The 23,880-nt window shown below is 35.5% G+C and overlaps 1 protein-coding gene across 6 annotated transcripts in view; it reads right to left on the minus strand.

The window, feature by feature from the left end:
• ANKIB1 (ankyrin repeat and IBR domain containing 1) overlaps window positions 1-23,880 on the minus strand; it is a 154,259-nt gene that overhangs the window by 98,036 nt on the left and 32,343 nt on the right. For 2 of the 6 annotated variants that reach the window (XM_052001114.1, XM_052001110.1), the window contains exons 2-4: window positions 17,994-18,225; window positions 16,572-16,841; window positions 4,949-5,249 (exon numbers count right to left, since the gene is read on the minus strand). In XM_052001114.1, the coding sequence (XP_051857074.1) occupies window positions 4,949-5,249; window positions 16,572-16,759 (489 nt within the window). In that variant the 5' untranslated portion in view covers window positions 16,760-16,841; window positions 17,994-18,225. Of the gene's footprint in view, window positions 1-4,948; window positions 5,250-16,571; window positions 16,842-17,993; window positions 18,226-19,308; window positions 19,432-23,880 lie in introns of those variants that run through there. The other 4 variants (XM_052001111.1, XM_052001113.1, XM_052001112.1 and 1 more) reach the window with 3 other exon arrangements.

Genomic DNA, 23,880 nt, shown 5'->3' on the forward strand with positions numbered 1-23,880 from the left:
TAAATTACCTTAAAAATAGATAACTAATTGCACATTTAGATATGAACGTTTGTTCTTTTAGAATCTACAGAATACATATTTCTTCTATGTGATCAGGGTGAACTCCTATCCAACTTTATCTTCTTAAGTACATTAATATCTTTTATCATTTTGTAACATACTAACACAGGCAGTAATGTAATAATGTCACTATCATCACCAATGAAAACAGATCAATTTGCAAAAATGTCAAAAGTTCTGTTTCAGTTCACACATCATTTTGCACTACTACATCTTTTTAGGATGTTTTGTTTTAGTCTATATAGTATGCCAAACTCTCTTCAAGCTAATTTTCTCTTCAACTGCTTGTGTTCTCTTATAAAGCAATATTGCTTTTAACTTTCCATTATCCTCCTCCACAGTATTTTGCAAAGAAGCTTGTATACTAAAGAAGTGCTGTCCTTGGTGGCTATCTTGTACCTTGTAAGGATCAAGTTTCTGTGAGACAAGATGTTTTCTTAGCTTTTTCAACCATCTTATTGCGGTGAATCATGTATCAGTTAAAGAATTATAAAAAAATAATTTTAGCCAAAGCCAATGTTTTTACTCTATGTATCAATTTTTTAAAAAGTACAGTTTGTTTAAATGAGCAGGATTATTAAATTCATGTATCTAAATGCAGCATCTTTATCTTATCTTTTCTTCTAATTTATCATTTACCTTGCTTTCTTCCTTGCTCTGGGAACAATCATCAAACTAATACAACCATTCCTGGAATGGGCATGCCAATCAATTTTCCTATAATTCCACTCATCATCTCTGTTACTTTCAAGAGTAAAATATCTGTTCTGGCTATCACTACCCTGTATTCACTGTTTTTCCTCATTAAGATTCAAATGCCTTAAGGGTAGATTGTTTTCCTTTTTGTAATTTATACTATGAAAATGTAGGACAGGGCCTGATACATAACAATCACTAAAAATACTTCTCCAATTCATTCACTAAAGCAGCTGTAGACTATGTTGGGCCTGAGTCTTTACTATTATATACAATATAACTAAAAAATTTTAATACTCTTAAGAATACATGTTTTAAAAAAAGTATTTGTTATCTATTGGACTACCTGCCATCTAGGCGAGGAAGTGGGGGAAAGGAGGGGAAAAGTTGGAACACAAGGTTTTGCAAGGGTCAATGTCAAAAAGTTACCCATGCATGTCTTGTAAATAAAAAGCTATAATAAAAAAAAATTGTTATATGAGATAGTCTCTTTAGGAGGAGGTAGATGTAGGAAGACAGAGGTACATCTGGAAAAACGCAAATTTTTTTTTTTAAATCTACTTTTACAAGAGTATATTTTAAGACAAATAAAGAATAAAAACCATTGCAATATACTTGTAAATCAGGCTCTAAACAATTGGCAATTTTCCCCTATTGAACTGCCTTTGGCAAATGACATACATCATCAGTCAGCTGCAAACAGTTAACGAGAGAGGGTAATGGCAACAACAGAAAACAATGTGATAAGTTACTAAAGAGAGTAGTTTATCAAGAAGTTCAGGCATTGGGAAATCAACTCATTCCTTCCAAGGCACAAGAGATGAAAACTACTGGCTTTCTCAACCTTAAAGATTGTAAAGAAAAAGGCAGAAAAGAATGCTCCTCCAATTTTATAGTTATTTAGCATGAATGTGACTGTAGCCAAGTGAGATTATGAAGGACAAGCCAAGAAGCTACTAGAATTAATAGAAAACTCAGACAAAACTTTTTTGGAAGCCAGAATATTTGTATGAATTCTATTAAGCAACTTGTAATGTTGGTCATCAAAACAGTAATTGCTATGTGGTGTAAAAAGGCAATAGTTGATGCAGCATAAAAAGGATATCAGTTTCTCTCTTCTTAGTTGCCTATGCATATATACATATATATGTGTATATGTATGTATGTGTGTGTATATATATATATATATAAATAAGATAACAAAAAGAGAATTCTCATTTAATGTCTTAAAAAATTCTAATATGAAAACAAAGCTAAATACAGGCTTCTGAACCAATGTTTACTAAATTGTTTCTTAATCCTGCAGAACCAACTGTGTTTACAAAGAAGAGCCAGGTGAGATGTTTTATGGCAGAGCAGGTTACCTAGATGGCTTTAACTATGCATTTATATCTCTAAGAATCCTACTTAAAACAATGAACTTCATGACAATATCAAGGATAGCTACAGACACAGCATTTTCTAAATGGCAGGGGGAAAATACCAGTGTTTAAAAGTCAGTGAAAGCTGCATCTTCAACATAAACTTGTGCATTTTCCCCTATTCTCTCTGGCCTGTATGAAAAGTTGGAACTTATGATGGTTATAACCTCACTATTCTTTGCCACCCAAAGCCAAAATCTCATGGTTGTCCCCCAGTCTTCATTTGCTCTCAACCCACATATCCAGTCAACTACCATGTTTTGTTGGTTGTACCACCACAAGCACTAACCTACGGTCTATAAAGTTACCATCCTTGGTGAGTGCCTTATGATACTTCCAGTGTGAGTCAGCCTAACTGATCTTACCTTTCAATTCCGTGTTGCAGGTCCTCAAGTTCAGGCCTAACTATATCACTGCCTGCTCAAGCACTGCCTCTTGTATTGAAGACAGCACTTAAGCTGTTTCACTACAATTAAACGGAACTAGTTGCTATTCTCAAAACAGTACTCCACTTCCTGCCTTCAAGATGTTGCTTCTGCAAATATTTTTTCCCCTTTTGTAACTTTTCCCATAAACCTTTTGGCTAGGTTTTATCTCCTCCCCATCAAGTGAAATGGAAACTTCTTGTGGGATTATTTTTGGACAACTGGGAATTGCCAAAATGCACTCCTTTGTCCTCTCTTCAATTCCTAAGCTTCCTTTTTTTTTTTTTTTAATTTTTATTTAATAATTACTTTATATTGACACTCGTTTCTGTTCCAATTTTTTTTTTCCCTCCCTCCCTCCACCCCCTCCCCTAGATGGCAAGCAGTCCTTTATATGTTGGATATGTTGCAGTATATCCTAGATACAATATATGTTTGCAGAACCGAACAGTTCTCTTGTTGCATAGGGAGAATTGGATTCAGAAGGTATAAATAACCCGGGAAGAAAAACAAAAATGCAGATAGTTCACATTCGTTTCCCAGGTACCTTATTCAGGGGAAATCTTTCCTGATCCTACCTCCAATTTACCCAGAAAATATCTTGTATACACACAATTGTGTACAAGTCCCTAATAGAATGTGTGCTATTGGAGAAAAGGAATGATTTTTTTTTGCTTTCTTTGTATCCCCAGCACTTACCACAGTACCTGGCATAGAATGAGCACTTAACTTCTTATCTGTGTGACTCTGGGCAAGTCACTTAACTTCAAAGGCCTCAGCCCCCCCCCCCTCCCATCCCCCCCCCCCCAAAAAAAGCGCATTTAATAAAAACATGAGATGATGAGATTTAATCTCCTGGATTGTAAGTGCTCTTTCCCTCTTCAAATTACCCGGCATTTATTAATCTTTATAAATGCTGCATTCTGCAGCAGAAGGTAAAACTCAGATCAAGTATTGTTTTTCATTTCCTCTTTGATCCCCCCCCAGCATGCTAACATTTTTAGATTTACAAAGAAATTTTTTCCCCTAGCAAACATGTCCATACTGAAGAAGGGACCACAAAGCTCTAAAAATCCTTGAAGGAGAAAATCTCCTTCAACGCTGCCTCAGTGAGGGAAAGCAAACAAGGCAGTTTCATTCTGTTATCTAGATGGGGTCGGTTCAGTCCTGAAACTCATTGAATTTTATTCAAATTCCAGCCTAAGCAGAAATGCAGCTTGTAGAACTCCACTCTCGAGCCCCCTTCAGCTTGTAGCCAAAGCTCCTATTATAAAAGAGCCAAACTAAAATCCTCTCTTTGCAGAGGTTCCAAACGTGCCAGGCTATGCCATGGAAAACCTCTGCCTGCTGGGATAATATTCTTTTCCAGTGTTATCCTTTCTGTATCCTCACCTATTTCCCTAACGAGACTTTATGCCTCTCTGTCAGGATTTCTAACCTTACTTCCCAATCCCTACAATTAAACCTCTTATCAATCTAGTTTTTGCGTCTGTAAATTCCTTTACAGAGAATCTGTGCAGCACCAAAAGGGAGTGCCCCAAACTCCTATCCTTCCTCGGAATCCCAAGGGGTTGCAGGGGAGCCAAACCTCTCCATTTGGTTCCCTGAACCCCAAACCTGCCACTAGGCCATATCATTTAACTCCCTGACCACCAGAAATCCTAATGTCATTTTGGTTCCCTAAATTCTAGACCTTATCATTTGGTTCCCTACTAAAGGGAACCCCAAAACCTAAACCTCATCAATACTACAATTGAAGAAGGCAGCCATAGTAGTAGCCAAGTTCTGTCAGAATCATATCTGGAAAAGGAGCTCTGTTACAGTGCCATTACCCTGGTAGGTGTGGAGTGGTAACATTTACAACAAAGAAGTGACTTGCCAGAGTATACTCAAGTTACAACTATATTGTTCTTTTGTGGTTTAATTGTTTATGAAGAAAGATTTACATCTAAATAAGTTTCTAATAAGACAAAAACATGGCTTCATTATAAAGGTTGCTAGGGAAGCTTGCTTAATCTAAGCAATTTCTCCCAATATATTAATACACAAGAAGTAAAGTGAGGTGACAGTATGTTTTGTTCACATTTCTTCCCCTCTCCCAAGTCTTGAGCATTGTGGCTGTATTTGGTACTATACCCTGCTGGTGGGAAGGGAGCCCTTTTCTTAAAGAAACAAACAAGCTAATAAATATCAGAGACAGGATTGAGGTCTTCTGATTCCAAAATCAATGTTCTTTCCATTAATATCAAGACAGGTAAAACTATTAACTTACTGGCAGTTGTTGGATATGAACTCTGCCACACATTTGGCTATACAGAATGGAAGCACAAGCATCTAAAGTTTTACCTCTACACAGGTTTTCATCCCTGAGGCAGCAGCATAGTGCAAAGGTGTGTTTTTTTTGTTATCAACAGCATCAATGGCTGCTCTTTCATATTCGCCTTGGTCAAGCTTCGCTCCTTTCCATTTTAAGATCATCCGGAGACAATCTGCTCTTCTGAAATCATCTTCAGAGGGACGTGTCAAGCGAGGATGAAGGGCTCCCTCAGAGATCATAATTTGAGGCCCCATACATAACAGGTGCATAGATGTTTCATTGTGCACATTCCGCTTATTTGGATTTCCATCTCTAACAAAAAGAAAGGTCCTATAATGGTAAAGGGGGGAAAGTACAAGAGCTAGTAAGCATTTAATCTGTTATTTTTTTCTTCTTATGTAACACATGTTATATTCAAAGGGATAATCTAAGGCCTCAAATTCGATATCCATTTTAAATTAGCATACGATTCATTGCAGATTGGTAAGTATACTATTTAGTATGAAAAAAAAATTACAAAAATTTATGCAGTCACAAACTTTTATTACATATAACAGTTCCTGAGATAATAAGGGGCTATCCTTAAACAATAACAAATAAGATGATGAAAAAATATCTTGGACATTTTTCTGATTAAAATTTCAATCGTGTGAAGATCGCGTCTTATTAATAGTTTGGGTTTTCATTTTTTTGCTGTTGCTTCAGTTGTATTTTTCTTCTACAAGTTAGGGTCATTGGAAAGACTTTGGCACAAGATGGTAGACATTTATATTGCCTCTGATTATCTGATCATGGTAGCTAATATTGTTTCTTGAAATATAACCATTAATACTTTAGAGAACAACTTCCAAGAAAGCTATTTAAAATCAATATATTTGGGGAAAAGGAGCTATTGGCTATTAGGTAAACAAAATAAACCAAACAATGAGTCCATTAGAAGTTATTAATGAAATATGGATTCTGCTAACTTCTACAAGAAAAAGTGGATTTCTATTTGGGAAGTGGTTGCTCATCCTTCATAAAAAGCAATGTCTCTAAATGATTAACCAGGCTTAAGCAAAGTATTTCACGTATTATTTGGCAAATGAAACAAAGATCCATTTTATCTTATGATATGCAGATCTCTATATAAGATATTCATCTTTTGATATGCAGATCTCTATATAAGATTTATACTTCAAAGACAAATTATTCCAGAATGAAAACAAAAAAAATCCAACACCTCAACGAGTATAAAACACCTTTTTACAAAATGTTTTGTCATTCCTGTAGTCCAAAATCATACACTGAAGTCAACTTTGTCATCTAAAAATGAGACAGAAAAATATAAAAATATTCCTTCTACAAAAGAAACCAAAAGAAGACAAATTTTGAAAATAAAGGTCAATTTAAAACTAATTGCTATCCTTCATCAAAACTCATCAATAGAGCATTATAGAAATTCCCTAGGTGTCTAAAGGTGTCTTATCCTTTCTGGGCCTAGAAATGAGTGATAGTGCACAAGGTTTTTGGTGCTCAATTGTTTATTTCTGCTGACCGGAATAGGATAAACTGTCATCATTATAATTATAGCTAATATATATGTAGCACTTATTTTCGTTTCATTTGATCCTCCCAGCATGTTCAAGGTGCTATTAATCCTTTCACTTTACAGATGAGAAAATAGGCAAGAAATTAAGTGATTTGTCTAGGGTCTCACAACTAGTAACTGAATGAGGTTACATTTGAACATGAGTCTTCCTGACTATCTAGCTCTTGTTCCCTGTGTTATCCAACTGCCTAATTGAAGGAGAAAGTCGCCATAGATACTTCTTAATTATCAGGAGCTTAGGAATCTAAACTTTTGAAGTACTTTTCTAATGCTAGTCATGGACAGGCACAACAAAATTAAGTTTAAATTACTTAGTAAGTGATGTTTGCAGCTGAACAATGCTTCAAGCTTAAAGAAATTCATGAATAGAAAATGAGGAACAGTTAGTGAGTTATGAAATTGTATAGAAACAATGAGACAAAAAAACAATGAGCCTTGGATTCTCACTTGCTATCCACTGAGTGTTTGTTACTCAGAGTGAGGCAATTAAGAAGCAAGCTTATGCCTTAGGTGGCTAGTTCCTAATCTGCATAGTTAAGGTGTAAGATTGAAATAGTTCACCAAGGAGTAGAGAAAGGGGGAAAAAAGAAGAGTATAGATAATATGTGGGTAATAACTTAGGAAAAAACTGAAAAAGAATGGTGAAAATGGAGGTCAGAGTGACTAAGAAGAAAAGAGAAATAGAGCAAAATGGAATGATAAAAGATTATGATAAATATGGCTCTTTAAAAATTCATGAACATAAAGATATGTGTAATGCAAGTGGGGTGGAGAAGTGGGTCATAGAAATTGAACAGACTAAGAAACTAGAAGTTAAAGTATTTGAGGCATTTTTAGTATGTATTTTGGACTCCCTAATTATTAAGGCCAGATTTGGGCTCAAGAAAAGGATTGTAAATCAGGTACTGAATTCATTAGGGAAAGAAGCAGAGTATGTGAGGAAGTTGATAAATAACAGATACCAGGTTTTGGATGAGCAACAAATCTGTATATTGTGAACCTCGAAATAAAGGAGAAGGTATTGAGTTATTGTAACAGAAGAAAAGTCTAGAAGTGGCAATGAGGAACAAGGAATATTCCAATTTTCCCACTATGACTATGAAAAGAAGTTATGATATAAGGCAACCTCTATTAGAAAGGGTAAAGAAGGAAGCAGGGTCATAAGGAGAGGGTCAGGTATCATATTAGAAAGTAGAAGTGATGTGGGAAAGATTAGTTTCTAGATTTCCATTCCCTCCTAGTGAATGTAATTACCCGTTGACTCACAAATCCTGGTCCCTTTAAATTCCAATAGAAGATCCGGATCTGTCCCAACCCCACCTGGATCTGAACCAACTTTGGGGCTACACCCAAAAGCCCCTCGAGCTAAGTCTCCTATTATAAAAAGGCCACACTGGAAACCCCTCTTTGCAGAGATTCCAAACATGCTAGCCATGTGAGGACCCTCTGTCCGGTGCCCTCCTTATCTCTACCTTCGCTTATACTTTAACCTTGCTTACCCAATAATAAACCTCTTTTATCTTTTATCAATCTAACTCTCGGGCCAATAAATGCTTGTATTGGGGACTCACGCCGCTACTAGACTCCATTTACTACCCTATCCTTGCGCCGAATCCAAGGTAGTTGCAGGGGAGCTTTGCTTGACTCCCTGTACCCCAAACCTGCCACTAGACCTCAACTAAACCCTAATTTTATTTAAGTACCCCAAATCTAGACCTCAACAGAAGGAGCAAGAAAAGTCTGTTCATTACAGAGTAGGCATTCTAGAGGTCTCAGTGGAAATGAGTGAAACATATGAGGCTTGGGTTGAAGTGAAAGATTTGATGATAAATGCTTAACAACTAGATATGACTGGAGGGGGATAGAGGGAAGGGGGATGGGGGAAATGGATCCTAAATCAGCCATGTCGATCACTTTCTTAAGTCTATGACCATCAACAAAACAACAAATCAAATCCTTCCTGGTGGTAATATTTACAATTCCCAAGGTGTAAATGTTCTTTCTGAAAGTTGAACACTAGGGGTCTTGATAGCCACACTCTCCAGCACACTATAGTTGAAATGACAGGAACAAGGAGGGCAGTACAGAATGGGGTTTGTAGATCAGTCAATGGAGGGTGTATAAGGGAATTGGGGTATGCTAACCATCAGGGAATAAATTCAGGCAAAGTATTAGTGGTTAGGAAGAACGGATATGATTAGATTCTTCAAGGTCTTCTCTTAAGATCCAACTTCCTAGAAAGTTTGATGTGAATGACATTATATTCCATGAGGCTGAGATATCCACCTCAAAGCTGGAAGAGTAGAAGGAAGCATGGATGGAAGCTAGGTCTGCACTGACATTTTCATTGGCAAGGAATTTTGCCAATTCCTTGAATTTTCTTTCTCTCATCTCCACCTCCGGATTTCCTTGACTTTCTTCATATCCTGGCTAAAATTTCACCTTTCCCTGGAAGTTCTTCTTAATTCCCCCATAATTCTAATGGTTTCCCTTTGTGATTATAATTTATCCTATCTACAGCTTATTTACATGTTGTCTTCCCCATTAGACTGTGAACTCCTGAAGGTGATGGGCTGTTTTTTAATTTTATTTGGAGCCTGAGTATTTAACAAGGAACCTGATAAGCACAATGGACATTTAATAAAAATTTACTGCTTGAATTAATACTGATATCTTAACAGAAAGATATTTGGAATTTCAACATAAGTGTTATGAAGTGAATCAAAATCCTTACAAATGCACTTTATTATTAATATAAATTTTTACAGAGTATATATTTGATCGCAAGATCTACTTAAATCCACTGACAGACTTTACATATGAAAATTTAGAAAATATAACATTAATCCAAAAATGTTTTAATAAATTAAACCATTTACATTTTATAAATGATACTGTAATAAAAAGGAGCCAATATACTAATAACTAAGAAAAAACAGACACACAGAATACTATTCCTAATGCTTAAGACAAGGGTCCTCAAACTGGGGAACGCGGGCCAGATGTGGCAGCTAAGGACATTTATCCCCCTCACCCAGGACTATGAAGTTTCTTTATTTAAGGGCCCACAAAACAAAGGTTTTGTTTTTACTATAGTCAGGCCCTCCAACAGTCTGAAGGACATGAACTGGCCCCCTATTTTAAAAGTTTGAGGACCTCTGGCTAAAGGTATTGACCACTAATATACTATGAAAATTTTAAAACCAGGGCCAAAATGGGGACCCTAATACTATCTATTGTTCAAATAAAAACTGGGACAATATAATATATTCCAAACTCAACAGAATTTCAGTTTAGAGATGCTGGAGAACAGGAGCATTGTCCTCCTTTATTCTGTACTTTCCAAGAGGACTTTGAGGAGAAAAGAAAGCATATTTTAACTTTTTTAAAAAAGGAATTTCCATGCATCCCAAATTATGTTGTGGAAAATACACTCACTGTAGCTGTTGATGCCAAATGTCTCCTATGTAGACTTTTTGATGATAATTTTAAAAATCTAAAACATTACAAAATGAATTCTTTAGAATATATTTCTATTCTTTATAATATGAAAAGTAAAAACACTCAAATTCTAAAAAAACAAACATAATTGCTAGATTATTAAGAGAAAATTAGCTAAGATTTTACAAAAATTCTTTAATATACCTTTGCCAAAATTATGCAGCACATCGGTTCACAAAAAAGCACTGGGCTTACAAAAAAGAGGCAAAAGACAATCCCTGCCCTTAAAGGAGCTTACAATTAAAAGGAGTAAATATGCAAATAAATATATATAAGCAAGGTACGTACATACACACATGTATGTATATGTGCACACATAAAAGATAAATCCCAATTCATTAACAGAAGGAAAGCACTAGAATTAAGAGGGATTGGCAAAGGCTTTCTGCAGAAGGTAGGGTTTTAGCTGATACTTAAAAAAGAAATTAGCAGTTGAAACAGAAGGGAGAACATTCTAGGCCTGGAGTTGAAATGAGTTCTAGAAGTTGTTAAAGTCAGAGCACTGAATCTACGGGTAAAAAATGGAGATGGAATAAAAGAGATGGGGTGGAGTGTATGGATGAGGGAATACAGCTAGAAAGCTAAGGCAATAGTACTACAAAATATCATGGGGTAATTCTGCTCAGAGATGCTCACTAGAACCAAAATTTAGTTGTTACCAACTCTCCCCAACATTGGGGTTGGGGAAGAAGAAAGATAGTGAGAGGAAGAACCAATACAACTACCCAGTTTTGCCCAAACAAACAAAAGCTAAAACAAAGCTAAAAATGTCATAGTTCTCTAAGTTCTCAACTTTGTGAGCATTTATTTTTATATTTACTATTTCAAAATAGAAAGGCTTTTCCTATAATTCAGAAACTTGTTAAATATAAGAAAGATCAGGGAAAAGGAAATGTACTAGACTATTTCTAAATATTCATTCCTCTCTAACTCTATTGATTGTATTATCTGAAGAATTTTTGCCACAGAAGGCAGTAAGGAACACCAGTTTCCAAATAATGACTTAGTTTTTGATGGCAATCTACCATTCTTCAAGGAGAATGATTTTAAAGTCTTTTCTACTTGTTTCAGTTTGCTAAACTTCCTCATCTGTAAAAATAAAGTGAAACCAGGTGATTTTTAAGGCCTTTTCAAATAGTTCTATAACTATGAGCTGATAAGCCATCAGCTTATTTACTTATTTATTTATTTAAAACATCAGACTGTTTTAAGGTCAACTCCATCTTCACTGAAAGAAAATATTCATAAAATATTATTTGTGGGGGGTGGAGGAAAGGTATTAATAGCAGACATTTAATTCTATTACTAATCAATCTTGCTGCAGGGGGGATTTGCTTTCTAGTAGAGGCAATTGCTATGTCTAAAGAGATGGAACCATTGTTGTTGTTGCCACACTACCATTTATGAGAAAACAAGGCGGTCTAATATTTTTTTATTCTGCCTTAGCAGATAACAAATCATGAATAGGCAAGTCTAGTCTTGTCCTCCACACTACTCAGATTTCAGTAGTCAAACTTATATGAAAGCATCAATTCATACTGATACTATACACAGACATCAGAAGCACTAGGACGATGAGTCACATGCAAAAGAATGGTAAAATTAAGATGACTACCAACTAGTTCAGAAATCTGGCCAGGTTAAATACAATGAATGCAAGACAAAGGAAAAGTAGCTTTAATTCTCATATGGGAAAGGAAAATAGAATCAAACATGGGATAAAATTCTGAAGAAGTTTCCAAATTGTACTCAATAAAACCATGCTGACATACATGGTAAAAAATCCTCAGTCATGATTTTATGCAGTACCAAACAGAATATCCTAAAGTTAGTAACCAGAGTTAATTATTTGTTCCAATGCAATTATTAATTTAAAGTAAATAAAAAGTAACAAAGGCAAATAACTCTAAGAAAGTCAGAGTTGTTAAGGGTAAAGAAGAAACCTATGAAGCAAATTAGCTATCTGATTATAATTAAAGCAATGTGCTCAAGTCTTGCAATGCTAAAATTCTGGCAATCAAGTGTTGATAAGTGAGAATCCATAAATTAGCCATCATTCAAAGCTTGGCTCATTATCATTACTTGTGAAATCAGGCTTTTGGTTTTTGGTTGTAGTATTTTTTCTTTGGGGGGGGTGGGGGGGGGCAGGGACTTACAAGAATGACAGGGAGGACAGATATATTTACAGTTTCACTTAACAATGAAAATAAGTGAAACTTAAGATATCCTTGTCAGTTTCCCTTGGAGCCCAAGAACCACTGTCAGCACCAAGCCATGTGTTAAGACTTTTTCCTTTTTAGGTCCCATTTCCACCTCCTAACCTATTCTTCTGCTTGTTGTGAGATAGGTTTCCTTGGGTCTAATAGGACGTAAAATTACTGGCCAACAATCTTTAGGGGAGGACCTACAACAATTTGATCCCATGCATCTCCTCAGATTTCTCTCCTACAACTCTTAGATCCCCTTCCCTTTTCCCTCTACGTTATGTCACTTAGTGAACCACAATCAACTCTTCTTGCCCAATTCTCATTTCTATACAAATGATTCAACAATCTCTAATTCAAGCCCTAAAAATTCTCTTGAATTCCAGACCTCCATCATTAGCTGTTTGATAGTTCAAACTGGATTTGTCCTGAGCATCTCAAATGCAATGAGTACAAAGTAAACTCACTGTCTTTCCTCTCAAAACATCCATTCTTCCAAACTTTTTTATTACTGCCAAGGGTACTACTATTCTCCCACACAAGCAGTTTAACATACATGCTTGAAATCCACGTACACCGTAGCAAATAATCTTTCTCTCTTCACAATTCTTAAATGTGTCCCCTCTTCTCCACTCACCAAGTCACCATCCTTGTATCAAAACACATAACATCAATGTATGTAATAGGGTACTCTGCAAAAATGAAAGTGCTATACAAATTCTATTTGTTACAATCTCCTTAACTAGCCTCCCCATCTCAGACCTCTACTACTCCAATGCACTGGACACTCAATTGTCAAGGAGATTTTTTTTTAGTGTAGCTCTGGTGATGATGACTGCTCCTATGGCTTGCTATCTTTCTCTAGAATTAGATGTAAAATGCTATGTGACTTCTGAAGTTCTTTAAAAGTTGACCCCTTCCTACCTTTCAGATCTTCTTACATATACTTTATGATCCAGCTACCTTGGCCTACAGAGACTCCCCTACACGAGACATTCTATCGCCTGTTTCCATAGCCTCCCCTCTGCTTCTTCCTTCCCAGGCTAAGTCCCACTTCTGTAAAAAGACTCCTCCCCCCACCTCTACCCCTGCTACTGAATTACCTTCTACCTTACTCGTCATATGTCTTCAGTGTACCTAGTTATTCCCATGTTTTCCTCCCCATTAGAATGTGAGCTTAAGACGAGCAACTCTTGTCTTTCTTTGTATCCCAAGTTTGTAATATAGTGAGAGCTTAATAAATTATTAATGACTGATAGGTGCTGGAGAGAAAATACAAAAAGAAATAGTCCCTATGCTCAGAAAGTTTTATTTTTAAGGAAAATAATAATCATTACTAACTTAGTAAAATTTTGATCGATGTATGCTGAGAGTTACAATTGGAACAGAAGATACTACTCTTCAATTATAAGAATTTACAATATGGGAAAAAATAAAATACTATTTTAGTTTTTTTAAAAATGTATGTATATCTACCTATATACTTACATATATTATATATGTGTATGTGTATTTTTATATATAAATGAAAGTAATTGGAAGAAGTGTCACAGAAGAAATGAAATTAAAATAGGTTCTCAAGGATAAGCAGTCAAAAAGGAAAGAAAACATTTTAAAATACAGTAGTAACATTAGGATTAGAGAAGGAAGGGAGGATGGCATTACTATGCTTCTGTGGAAGACTTAAGAAATACTAGATTGGAATTGAGAGCTGATAAGTGAAAACCCATAAAGCTTGAAAGGATAAACTTGGGCCAAATCATGAAGAGATTTAGTGTTACAGTTAATAAATACTTCATTAAGAAGGTGACTGTTTTAGAAAGGTTAGTCTAGCATGTATTATGTATAGAAAGAAGAGACTGAAAAAAATTGAGCAGCTATTTAGGAAGCTGCTGAAGTAATCCAGTCTTGTTGAATAGATAAGAACAAAACTATACTGATGGTAAAGGGAAGATACATCAAAAAACAATTTTGAAAGGAAACCAAATGAACTCAATGGTAGAAAGAGTGAAAGGGATATCACCATAAAAGATGATGAAAAAGGTTTCTGGGATAGGAAACCAAGAAAATAGAGATGTCACAGAGAGAATGTTTTCATATCACTCATAGGAATTTAAATCACTTTGTCTAGTATTAAGGCACTGTTGTTGCTTTTTTACAGTAATCTACTCTCATTAGTAATAATATAACATCTGTAATTTCCTACTTATATACCAAACAAACTACGTCAAAAAGTAGTATTAATACTTAGGATAAAGTCCAAAAGAATGACCAGGCTTATATACAAAAGAAATCAACAATGGATATAATATAGCTTTAAAAACATTGAGATATCAATTTTCAAAGTGATTAAACAAATATTTATTAAGCACTACTAAATACTAAGTTATAGGCACTATGCTACATATCAGGTACAAAGAAAGGCCCTGCGCCCATGAGGACCTAGTGTTCTAACAATTGCAAAGAAAGGAAAATAACGAGAGGGAAAAGACAATCACCAAGTACTGTATTAAAGAAGGGAGTAACTCAAGAGGTCCACAACTATGAACTCAATTGGCTTTCTCATCTCCAAAATATTTTTATAATACTTTACATTATTATAAAGCAGGTACTCTGAAAGCATGATAGAAGTCACAGGATTTCACAAGTGATTTTCTAAAGTTATGGGTTACATAACTAAGTTACAAGGTAAAAGATTCTAATGTATTTACTGATTTGGGATACTGATGCTTTACATACTAAAGGAAACAAACAAGCAAACAAAAAAAGACTTCATGTTATAGCATGACATGAAGAAGAATGAACAGCCCATCAGAGAAGTATATCAATGTGTTTAAATTGGACATGTGCTTCGGATGGGCTCAGAAATAAGCAATGACTGGGTTGCAATTTGGAAAAATCTCAGAAGTACTTTAAATCCCAGATTCTTAAAACTGTGGTTTGAGCCTTTCCATAAGGGGCTCTTTTAACTGAATGTGAAGATTGCAAAATTATGATGAACAGTAAATGTTTTATTTGTATACCCATATACCCAGGGGTCACATAAAAATTTCTCAAGCAAAAAGAGATCACGGGTGGAAAAAGTTTAAGAAACCCTGCTTTAACTGATCCCAAACTCCTTAATAGTCACATAGCATCACTAGGAAAAATAATCCTATTAAAATGGAGCATCAAAAAAATGTTTTTTCTAAGTTGCTCTGAAGTAACTCAAAGGGTAATGAAAAGCTCCAACGTAGAGGGGAAGTAGTCACAATGGTCACCAGGCACAGATATGACCTCTTTCACACAGTAGATGAGTCATGCAGCATAGAGAACAGACAATAAATGAACCATGTGAGTAGATTGTAGATCAGAGATTAAATTTTTTTAATGTTATGGCCCCTTCTGCATGTGAGATGAAGCCCAGAGACCTCTCTTAGAATATTTTAAATGCATTAAAAAACACAAAATTGCAAAGGAAATGTTTATTTATTTAAAAATATTTTTAAAATTCATGGCCCCCAGGTTCAAAATCCATACTCTAGATATTTAAAAAATCTATAGGAAACATTTAATAAGAAAACACAGAGAAAAAACTATAAAAAGAAGTCACAGAAGAGTAATATTTCTGGTGGATTGAGTATCAACACTGATATAATGTATCCTTCAAAGTATCAAAGTAAAGCTGAAGTAAATATATATATTTTTATTTTTCAGTGCCTTTTCAACAACTAATCCTTAGTGTCTTACTTTTGTAGAATTAAAATGTTCTGCATTTCAAAGACTTGTATTATGGAAAATGAAATTCTTACTAAATATCTAACGAAAATGTATAAACTACTTTTGATTCCTTAATATATAAATGCTTGGACAGGAATGTTAGGTGGAAGAACTCACTCCTTCCCCCAACTGTCCTACAACTATCTACATCTCAACAAATAAATCTTGGGGATTTTCCAGAGACTTAAAGAAATAAATCAATTTGTTCAAAGTCTCACAGATTATCAGTAACAAGATTTGAACTCATACCTTTCGGATTCTAAGTACAATAACCTATATACCCCACCATAATACTTCTACATGATCATTTAAATATTCTAGGGGGAAAAAAATCAATTAATACCGATTTATTAATTCTCAGAAGGCATGCCTCAAATACAGTGGCAAAATGGGCAGTGGGGAGTGGACAGGGAAGCTAGGTGGCACAGTGGAGAGAGTACCAGTTTGGGATCAGGCCTCCGACACTTAACATTCACTAGCTGTCTGATCCTGGGCAAGTCACTTAACCCCAAGCGCTTTGCAAAAAAAAGTGAGAGTGAGAGTGAGAGTGAGAGAGTGTGTGTGTGTGTAGCTATGTATCATTACAGTAACACTTACCCTAATATCCGGTTCATTCCATGTCTAGCAGCATAGTGCAATGGAGTATTGTGCTGGTAAGGCTCCCCATAAGACGAATTTGGATCTAGGGATTCTTTTAGCTGAGGGTTGCTCTCATATATTTGGTAGGCCAAGTTTTCATCTCCATTGATAAGCGCTTTGCGGAATTTGGTGGTTGTATTTCCCATGATGTTACCTTGGTAGCTAGTGGCACCTTGTCCCTTTCCCCTTCAGCCACTTCTTGAGTACTTTTGCAACATGCTTCACATTCTAAAGAAGAAAAAGATTTCAAATTAGAGTGTAAAATAATATTCACAAAGAGGCTTTCCCTTAAGAAACTAAGTTAGAAACTAACTGTAGCTTTGAAAAATACAACAGGAGGAAAACCAGATTGTTAAAAAAATTTTTATTTAAATAGAAAATTCACTCAAATATTTAATGATGCACAAATTAACTTTCTGTTAAACTGTAACACCATTTCATGTCCACACTGTCTTAAAACTATGCCCAGGTTTTGTACTTTGCCCCATAAAATGAACTTTAAAATACAAATTTTCCAACTTGTCTCCTTGTTGAGTCAAGGAAAATCTGTTTGAACACCCCTGTAATTTATCTACTGCTGTCACGTGGACACAACTCATGCTGCAGTGGGCAATTTGATGCAGTTGAAATCACTGAACGTTTTCCTTATATACATAGTATAGAACTGAACCTTAACTCTTGGGTGAAGGAAAGAAAAGCAAAACTGTTCAATCTCAAACTAAAAAAGGAGAAGGTGTTCAAATATATGAGATACTATTCAACAGAAAAGATCAATAGAACAATTTACAAAATCATTATTTTTAGGACAGTGTCAGGAAGCTAGGGCAATTACGTGAGGCAATAGATAGAACAAGTATTGAACCTGAGAGTCAGAAAAACCCGAGTTTAAGCCCAGCTCAAACATTAGCTCTGTGACCCTGGGCAAGTCATTTAATCTGTATGTCTCCGTTTCAACTATAAAAATGGGGGTCCTGGAGAAAAAAACAGGAAAGCACTTTTTTATCGTGCCAAGAAAAATCCATAAAAATGAAATCACGAAGGGTCAGGCAGCTTAACAACTTAATGGTAAGCTCTCTACCACTTAAAATCACTTCTTACTACCTTAAATAACTAATAGAAAGCTATAGATCACATCTAATTTCTTTGACTACTGAACATAAAGGATAAGGCCAAAGTTAAAATTAGGAGGGGATACCTAGATAAGAAACAAGGTCAACATGAGGATGAACAGAACCTGAAGGCCTAGTAAAAAGAAGTGGCTCTATTATACAGACTTGACTCTAAAATGAGATTATCATATCAGGAACTAGTTTTCTCAATATGTTGTATTGTTACCTCTAGATTGTGAGAGTTCATCAAAAATAATATCTGCATTCTTACCTAAGTTGATTACTGTCAGGTAAGTTGTTGTAAACCTTAAACAGATTCACACATCAGAGGAATTATTATAACACCCAATACTTTCTAGATGCTTGATTTGTCCGGTAAATTCCAAAGTTATCTGAGATGCATGTTATTTTCAATGTTGATCACAAACTTCTCATTGGAAACTGGCCCTGAGAAGAACGTGTTGGTGGCTACAGAGCTCTCCAGGCAGTTTTCTACAAATGATCTGGGAGCAAAGGATGACAGAAACAAAAGGTAAATTATCTGTCTTAAGAATTTTAGGCATGGTTGTTACACTACCTAAATATTTGATTTTATCATGTTCTCATAAGTAAACTTCAGATTCTCCCTCTAGCTCCAAGAGCAATCAAGTTCTATTTGGCTTCTACCACCATTATCATCTGGCCCCTTATCACCTTAGTCATCTCTTTGCTCCTTATTCCTTTCCATGTACTCATTGGACATCCTATGTTTCTTTAAAAATGACATGCCAAAATCTCAACATGAACATTTCTTTGGTTGTCCCCCTACCTCAAATTTTCCCGCCCCCCCTCCCCCAATTTCCTTGGCCTCCTTCAAGTCTCAATGAAAGTTTCTACTTCTACAAGAAGCCTTTCCCAGCCTTCCTTAATCTTAGTGTTTTCCCTATAAGGTGTCCCCAATTTGTTGATTCTGTGAATGAATGCATACAAATATAATTCCCACAAACATTTTGCATGCTTTTTTCCTTTTTGACTATGAATTTCTTAAGAGCAAGGATCATTTTTCCCTCTATGCTCAGGGCTTACTATAGTGCCTGGAACATTATAGCACTTAGTAAATGTTAGTTGACTGTTACAGTTTTCAATCATTTAAAAACCACTTAGGTTCTTAATATGTTGTACCAGACAACAGGCAAACACTGAGGAACAAATATAAAAGAAAGAAAGAAAAAGCATCACTAAGACAATCCACCCCCCACTTCCCTCCCCTCCCCACCAAGCAGCTAACATTCTCTTGGCATTCCTTCAAGAAATTATCATTTTCTTGGGATATAACTTAGAGCATCAAAGAGTAAGAGATAGGAGGGACCATAAAGATCACCTAGTACAATCACCAGGGAAATTATATGATCTGCCTTAGTCTATTGTTCTCTTGCCCACATTCCATAATACAACCTAACTGGACTACTCTGTTTTTCATGAAGATTCTCGACCACTGTATATCCCCCACACCTAAAATGCACACCCCTCACTTCATTTTTACTTCACAGAATCTCTAATCCCCTTAAAATACAAAATTCAAGGGTCACCTTCTATATATAACTTACAAACAGGCTTTGCTGCTCCTGTCCACCACTATCACTCTTCTTAATGATCACATATTAACTTTGTTTTCATTGACAGGTACAGAGCTCTCCTGTTTCTTGACTCCCATGCTCTGGGATCTCTCCCTAGGTATGAGAAGAGCTTGTATGAAAGGAAGGGGTAGGAGATGCTGGATCAGACAGCCAAGAGGTCATTTTGGCTTCATCACATGGGGAGAGTAATAGGTCATAAATTTAGAAAAGGAGGCTGGAGCCAGACTAGAAAAAGTTTGAAGCAGGATTTTTTTTTTTTTTTTAGTCACGAACCCTTTTGAGCTGAGGAATGCTATAGGTAGTTCACTTTTCAGTAGAAAACCTTCCATTGAAGACACACTTAAAGACCTCTTTTAAATGTTTGAAAGCATTAAGATTGTTTGGACCTATCTTCCTTTTTCTAATAACAAAATAACTAGTATTTTATGTATAAGATGAATTACATATAATTTAATCTCACTTTTAAGCAAGAGATGCAGCTTTTGTTTGCAAATTACAGGTTTCATTCACATAGATTTATCTGTAAAATAACATACACTTCATCAAAAAGAAGTTGTACAACATAATTTAAGGGGAAAAAACCACATACCATCCTACCTGAGAATGCAGCAACATTTTTAGGATATAATTAGGGTTGGATAATCTTTAGAATCTTAAGAAAACATAAGCAATACTTTAATCTTGCTTTATATAAGAATTAACTTTTCTCAACTGTTTCACGTTAAAAAACCGATTATTTATCCTACAAAGCACACAATTACTTTACTATTCCTTATAGAACCATATGTTCTTCCATTCTTTATAGTTACAAAATGATTTACTAAATAATGATGCCTCTTTGAATTATAAACTTCTGAGCACTAAAGTGTGTGCTAATGTAGGTGATGAAAACTTTGCTACCTAGAAGCATGCAAGCACTGCACATAATTCTTATATGCTCAAGGTAGACTATGTAGAGGTATCAAGGCAAGAGAGCAATATCCCCCAAATAACTCTGAAAATGCTTATTTTATCTCTAATTATAATTTATGTGGATGTGGTCTCTTTCGTTTCAACTTCAAATTTCCTGTTTCCAATTCTCTTTTAACAAGTTAGACAGTGGTCCATAACCACACTTCAGTTCCTTACTACTACAGAACTGGCACAGCTAATCAAAATTACATAATTATAAAAAAGATAAAATAGCAAAATAAAAAAGTAGTGAAGTGCCTTAGTGAAACATCTAATTCAACTTTCTCAGTTACAGATGAGTAAACTAAGGCTCAAAGAGAAAGCAAGAATGTTTTCTCCAAAAGATAAAGAACAGAAGACTATAGATAATGAAGATATTGCAAAAGGTGCCAGAACAAAATTCTTCATTTATTTATAAAGTTGAAATAAAAAATAGATTTCTATATTATCCAAATACAATATATCAGGAAATATTTAAAATAATTTTGAGTACGTTTACTGTGCTTGCACATTTTTTTCTTGACTTTGCACCTTTGAAACAACGAAGTACTTCCATTTTGCACTGCAACTTAAAGGGGTGGATTTTATCCTTTATTTTTTGTAATATCTAAATATAATTTTAAAAATTGTGATAATTTCCAAAGAGAAAAGCAAGAATATATGAATCTAAGTCTAGTAATTACAACTTCAGTTTTTCCTTTCAAAGGAAAGATTTCTTTCAAAAGCTATAAACTCTAATTTATCTTTTCTTAAAATATTCAAATAGATCTGTGGTTTCATGGATGGGACTACTCCTTTCAAGAACACAGCCAGCCACTCATACAAGCTTGTCTGTCCTGTTCCACTTGTCCAAGTCTTGGCAGCCCCTCTTCAAGTGACAATGATACCTGCAGAATATCAATGGCATATGTAGGCTATCCTTGGCCTCCTAAGATCAAATAGTATATTTGATATTTTATCCCATATTACATATGGGATAATATATATAAAGCATTTTGCAAACCTTAATATGCTATAGAAATGGGCTGGCTATCATTACAATATGATCAGTTCTCTGTCCTTTTTCATTCATATGTTTCTTTGATGATAGCTTTTAAACTGATTCTTCTTCATAATTAGATATTTATGATATGCCTTAGTTTGATCAAACCCACACAATACGTAGTACTGCCCTTCGGATGGTACTCAATTCCAATTCTTTGAAACTATAGTATTTTGTGATTCATACTTACATAGCATAAGAACTCTGGCATTAAAAATATAGGCATGTAAGATGAATACAGAGAGGCTTGGAGAGACATGAACTGATGCTAAGTGAAATGAGCAGAACCAGAAGATCATTATACACTTCAACAATGATACTTTATGAGGATGTATTCTGATGGAAGTGGATTTCTTCGACAAAGAGAAGCTCTAACTCAGTTTCAATTGATCAATGAGGGACAGAAGCAGCTAAACCCAAAGAAAGAATACTGGGAAATGAATGCAAACTGTTTGCATTTTTGTTTTTCTTCCCAGGTTAGTTCTACCTTCTGAATCCAATTCTCCCTGTGCAACAAGAGAACTGTTCAGTTCTGCACACATATATTGTATCTAGGATATACTATGACCTATTTAACATGTATAGGACTGCTTGCCATCTGGGGAAGGGGGTGGAGGGATGGGAAAAATCGGAACAGGAGTACAAGAGATAATGTTATAAAAAAATTAGCCTAGCATGGGTTCTGTCAATAAAAAGTTATTAAAAATAAATACATTAATAAATGATTAAAAAAAATTCTCCCCTCTACCCCCCCAAAATATATATATAGAAGCATGTGGGACAGCTAGGTGGCACAGTGGATAGAGCACCAGCCCTGAAATCAGGTGGACCCGAGTTCAAATCTGGTCTCAGGCACTTAACACTTCCTAGCTGTGTGACTCTGGGGGACAAGTCACTTAACCCCAATTGTCCCAGCAAAAAATATAGAGAGAGTAATGTTTCAGGTAAGTATTTGAAGTCATTAAAAGAATGTTATAATTTCTCAAAGGAAATCCATCCTATTAATTTTATTGCTTAATCCTTGACCCAACTCATTGCCAATTTAAACATCTGTCCAAGATATAATAATAGTGGATGAACTCCGATATTATCAGTTGTCCATTGAATTACATGTCAATCTGGACAGTAGCATTGTACTCTTTTTACTGCTGTAGTTTATCCTTTGTTTTTGAAGAGGATCAATGACATTATGAGGTGGTGTTTTGATTTGTGCATGAATTAGATTTGGTAAGGCAGAGTTGCACAAAGACATCTTACTCCATTCTCTCTTCCTGAATCATGGAAGTCCACTGGCAAGACAACAGTCAGAGCAACTGGCAGTAGTAAGGGATGGATGATGTTGGGATCTTTGATGTTTGACCAAGCTTATTAAGTATCTACAGCACTTGCTTCAGCTACCTTCACAGTCCTTGGAACAAACTGTTCATACCTACCCATTTCATCAGATGAAATCTTCACATATTTAATGACAGATATCCTCTTATCTCACTGAAGGATTTGAGGCCCAGCAGTTATCCTCAATCTGGCCTAGCCTGTCTGCCAAGACATTTTATTGGTATGCGGCAGCTGCTCATGCTCCAGTTGGTTGGAGCCACAGGTGACAAATGGATGAATAGGTAGGTACAAAAGATGGAGGGGCAGCCCTCACACTAAAGGTGCTAGTCCTCCTAGAATAACATACATCCTACTGTGAACTGATAGTATATTTATGTATGCTGTATGTATGCTGTCTGATGTATTTCTGCATGCCATTTCCTGTTATAGCTAACCTCTTTTGAGTAGTTTATACAGCTCATTCAAGAGACTAAATATTCCAAGATTTAATACAATTAATACAATGCTATCTTCAAACAAAAGCATCAGGAGGATCTCACTGACTTGTATTGTGCCATGGAAACCGTTAGCAGTCTGGTAAAACATATGGGCCCCTTCTGAGAATCATATTCTTAAATAAAGAAAGGAAATATTACATTTTAAGTAGAGATTAGTAGGGGAAAATGTATTTCCCCCCCAAGTTTACATATCCCTGAAGTTTATACACAGACCTCATGAGTACTAAGAACTCTAGATTTAGAGAAACTGTTTTTTGATCTGGTTATCTCTGTTGTCATATCTCTCAAAAAATTGTGTTATAACTGATATGCATATGGAAGGCAGCTTATTCAGTCTTTTAAAAAATACTGTCCAGAGGACCATTCCTGAAACCAGGAGGACCTGAGTTCAAATCCGACCTCAGACACTTAATACTTCCTATGTGACCCTGAGCAAGTCACAACTCCAATTGTCTCAGCAAAAAAAGAAATACTGTCCTTTAGTGAATCAAACACATTTTCATGACCAACAAATGATAAATACAATGGAAACAAATTGTTTTCCATCCTTCAATGGTCTTTCGATTGGAGTTAAGTGATTTACCCAGAATCATGCTGCTAAATGTCTGATGGAATGTGAATTCAGGTGCTCCTGATTCCAAGATAGAAGCTCTAGCCACTGTGCCACCTAGATATCCTATGCATATATTATTCTTAAAAACATTATGTGGGTGGGAA

This window comes from Antechinus flavipes, chromosome 5 (genome assembly GCF_016432865.1).
Source record: "Antechinus flavipes isolate AdamAnt ecotype Samford, QLD, Australia chromosome 5, AdamAnt_v2, whole genome shotgun sequence".
Lineage (NCBI taxonomy): Eukaryota > Metazoa > Chordata > Mammalia > Dasyuromorphia > Dasyuridae > Antechinus > Antechinus flavipes.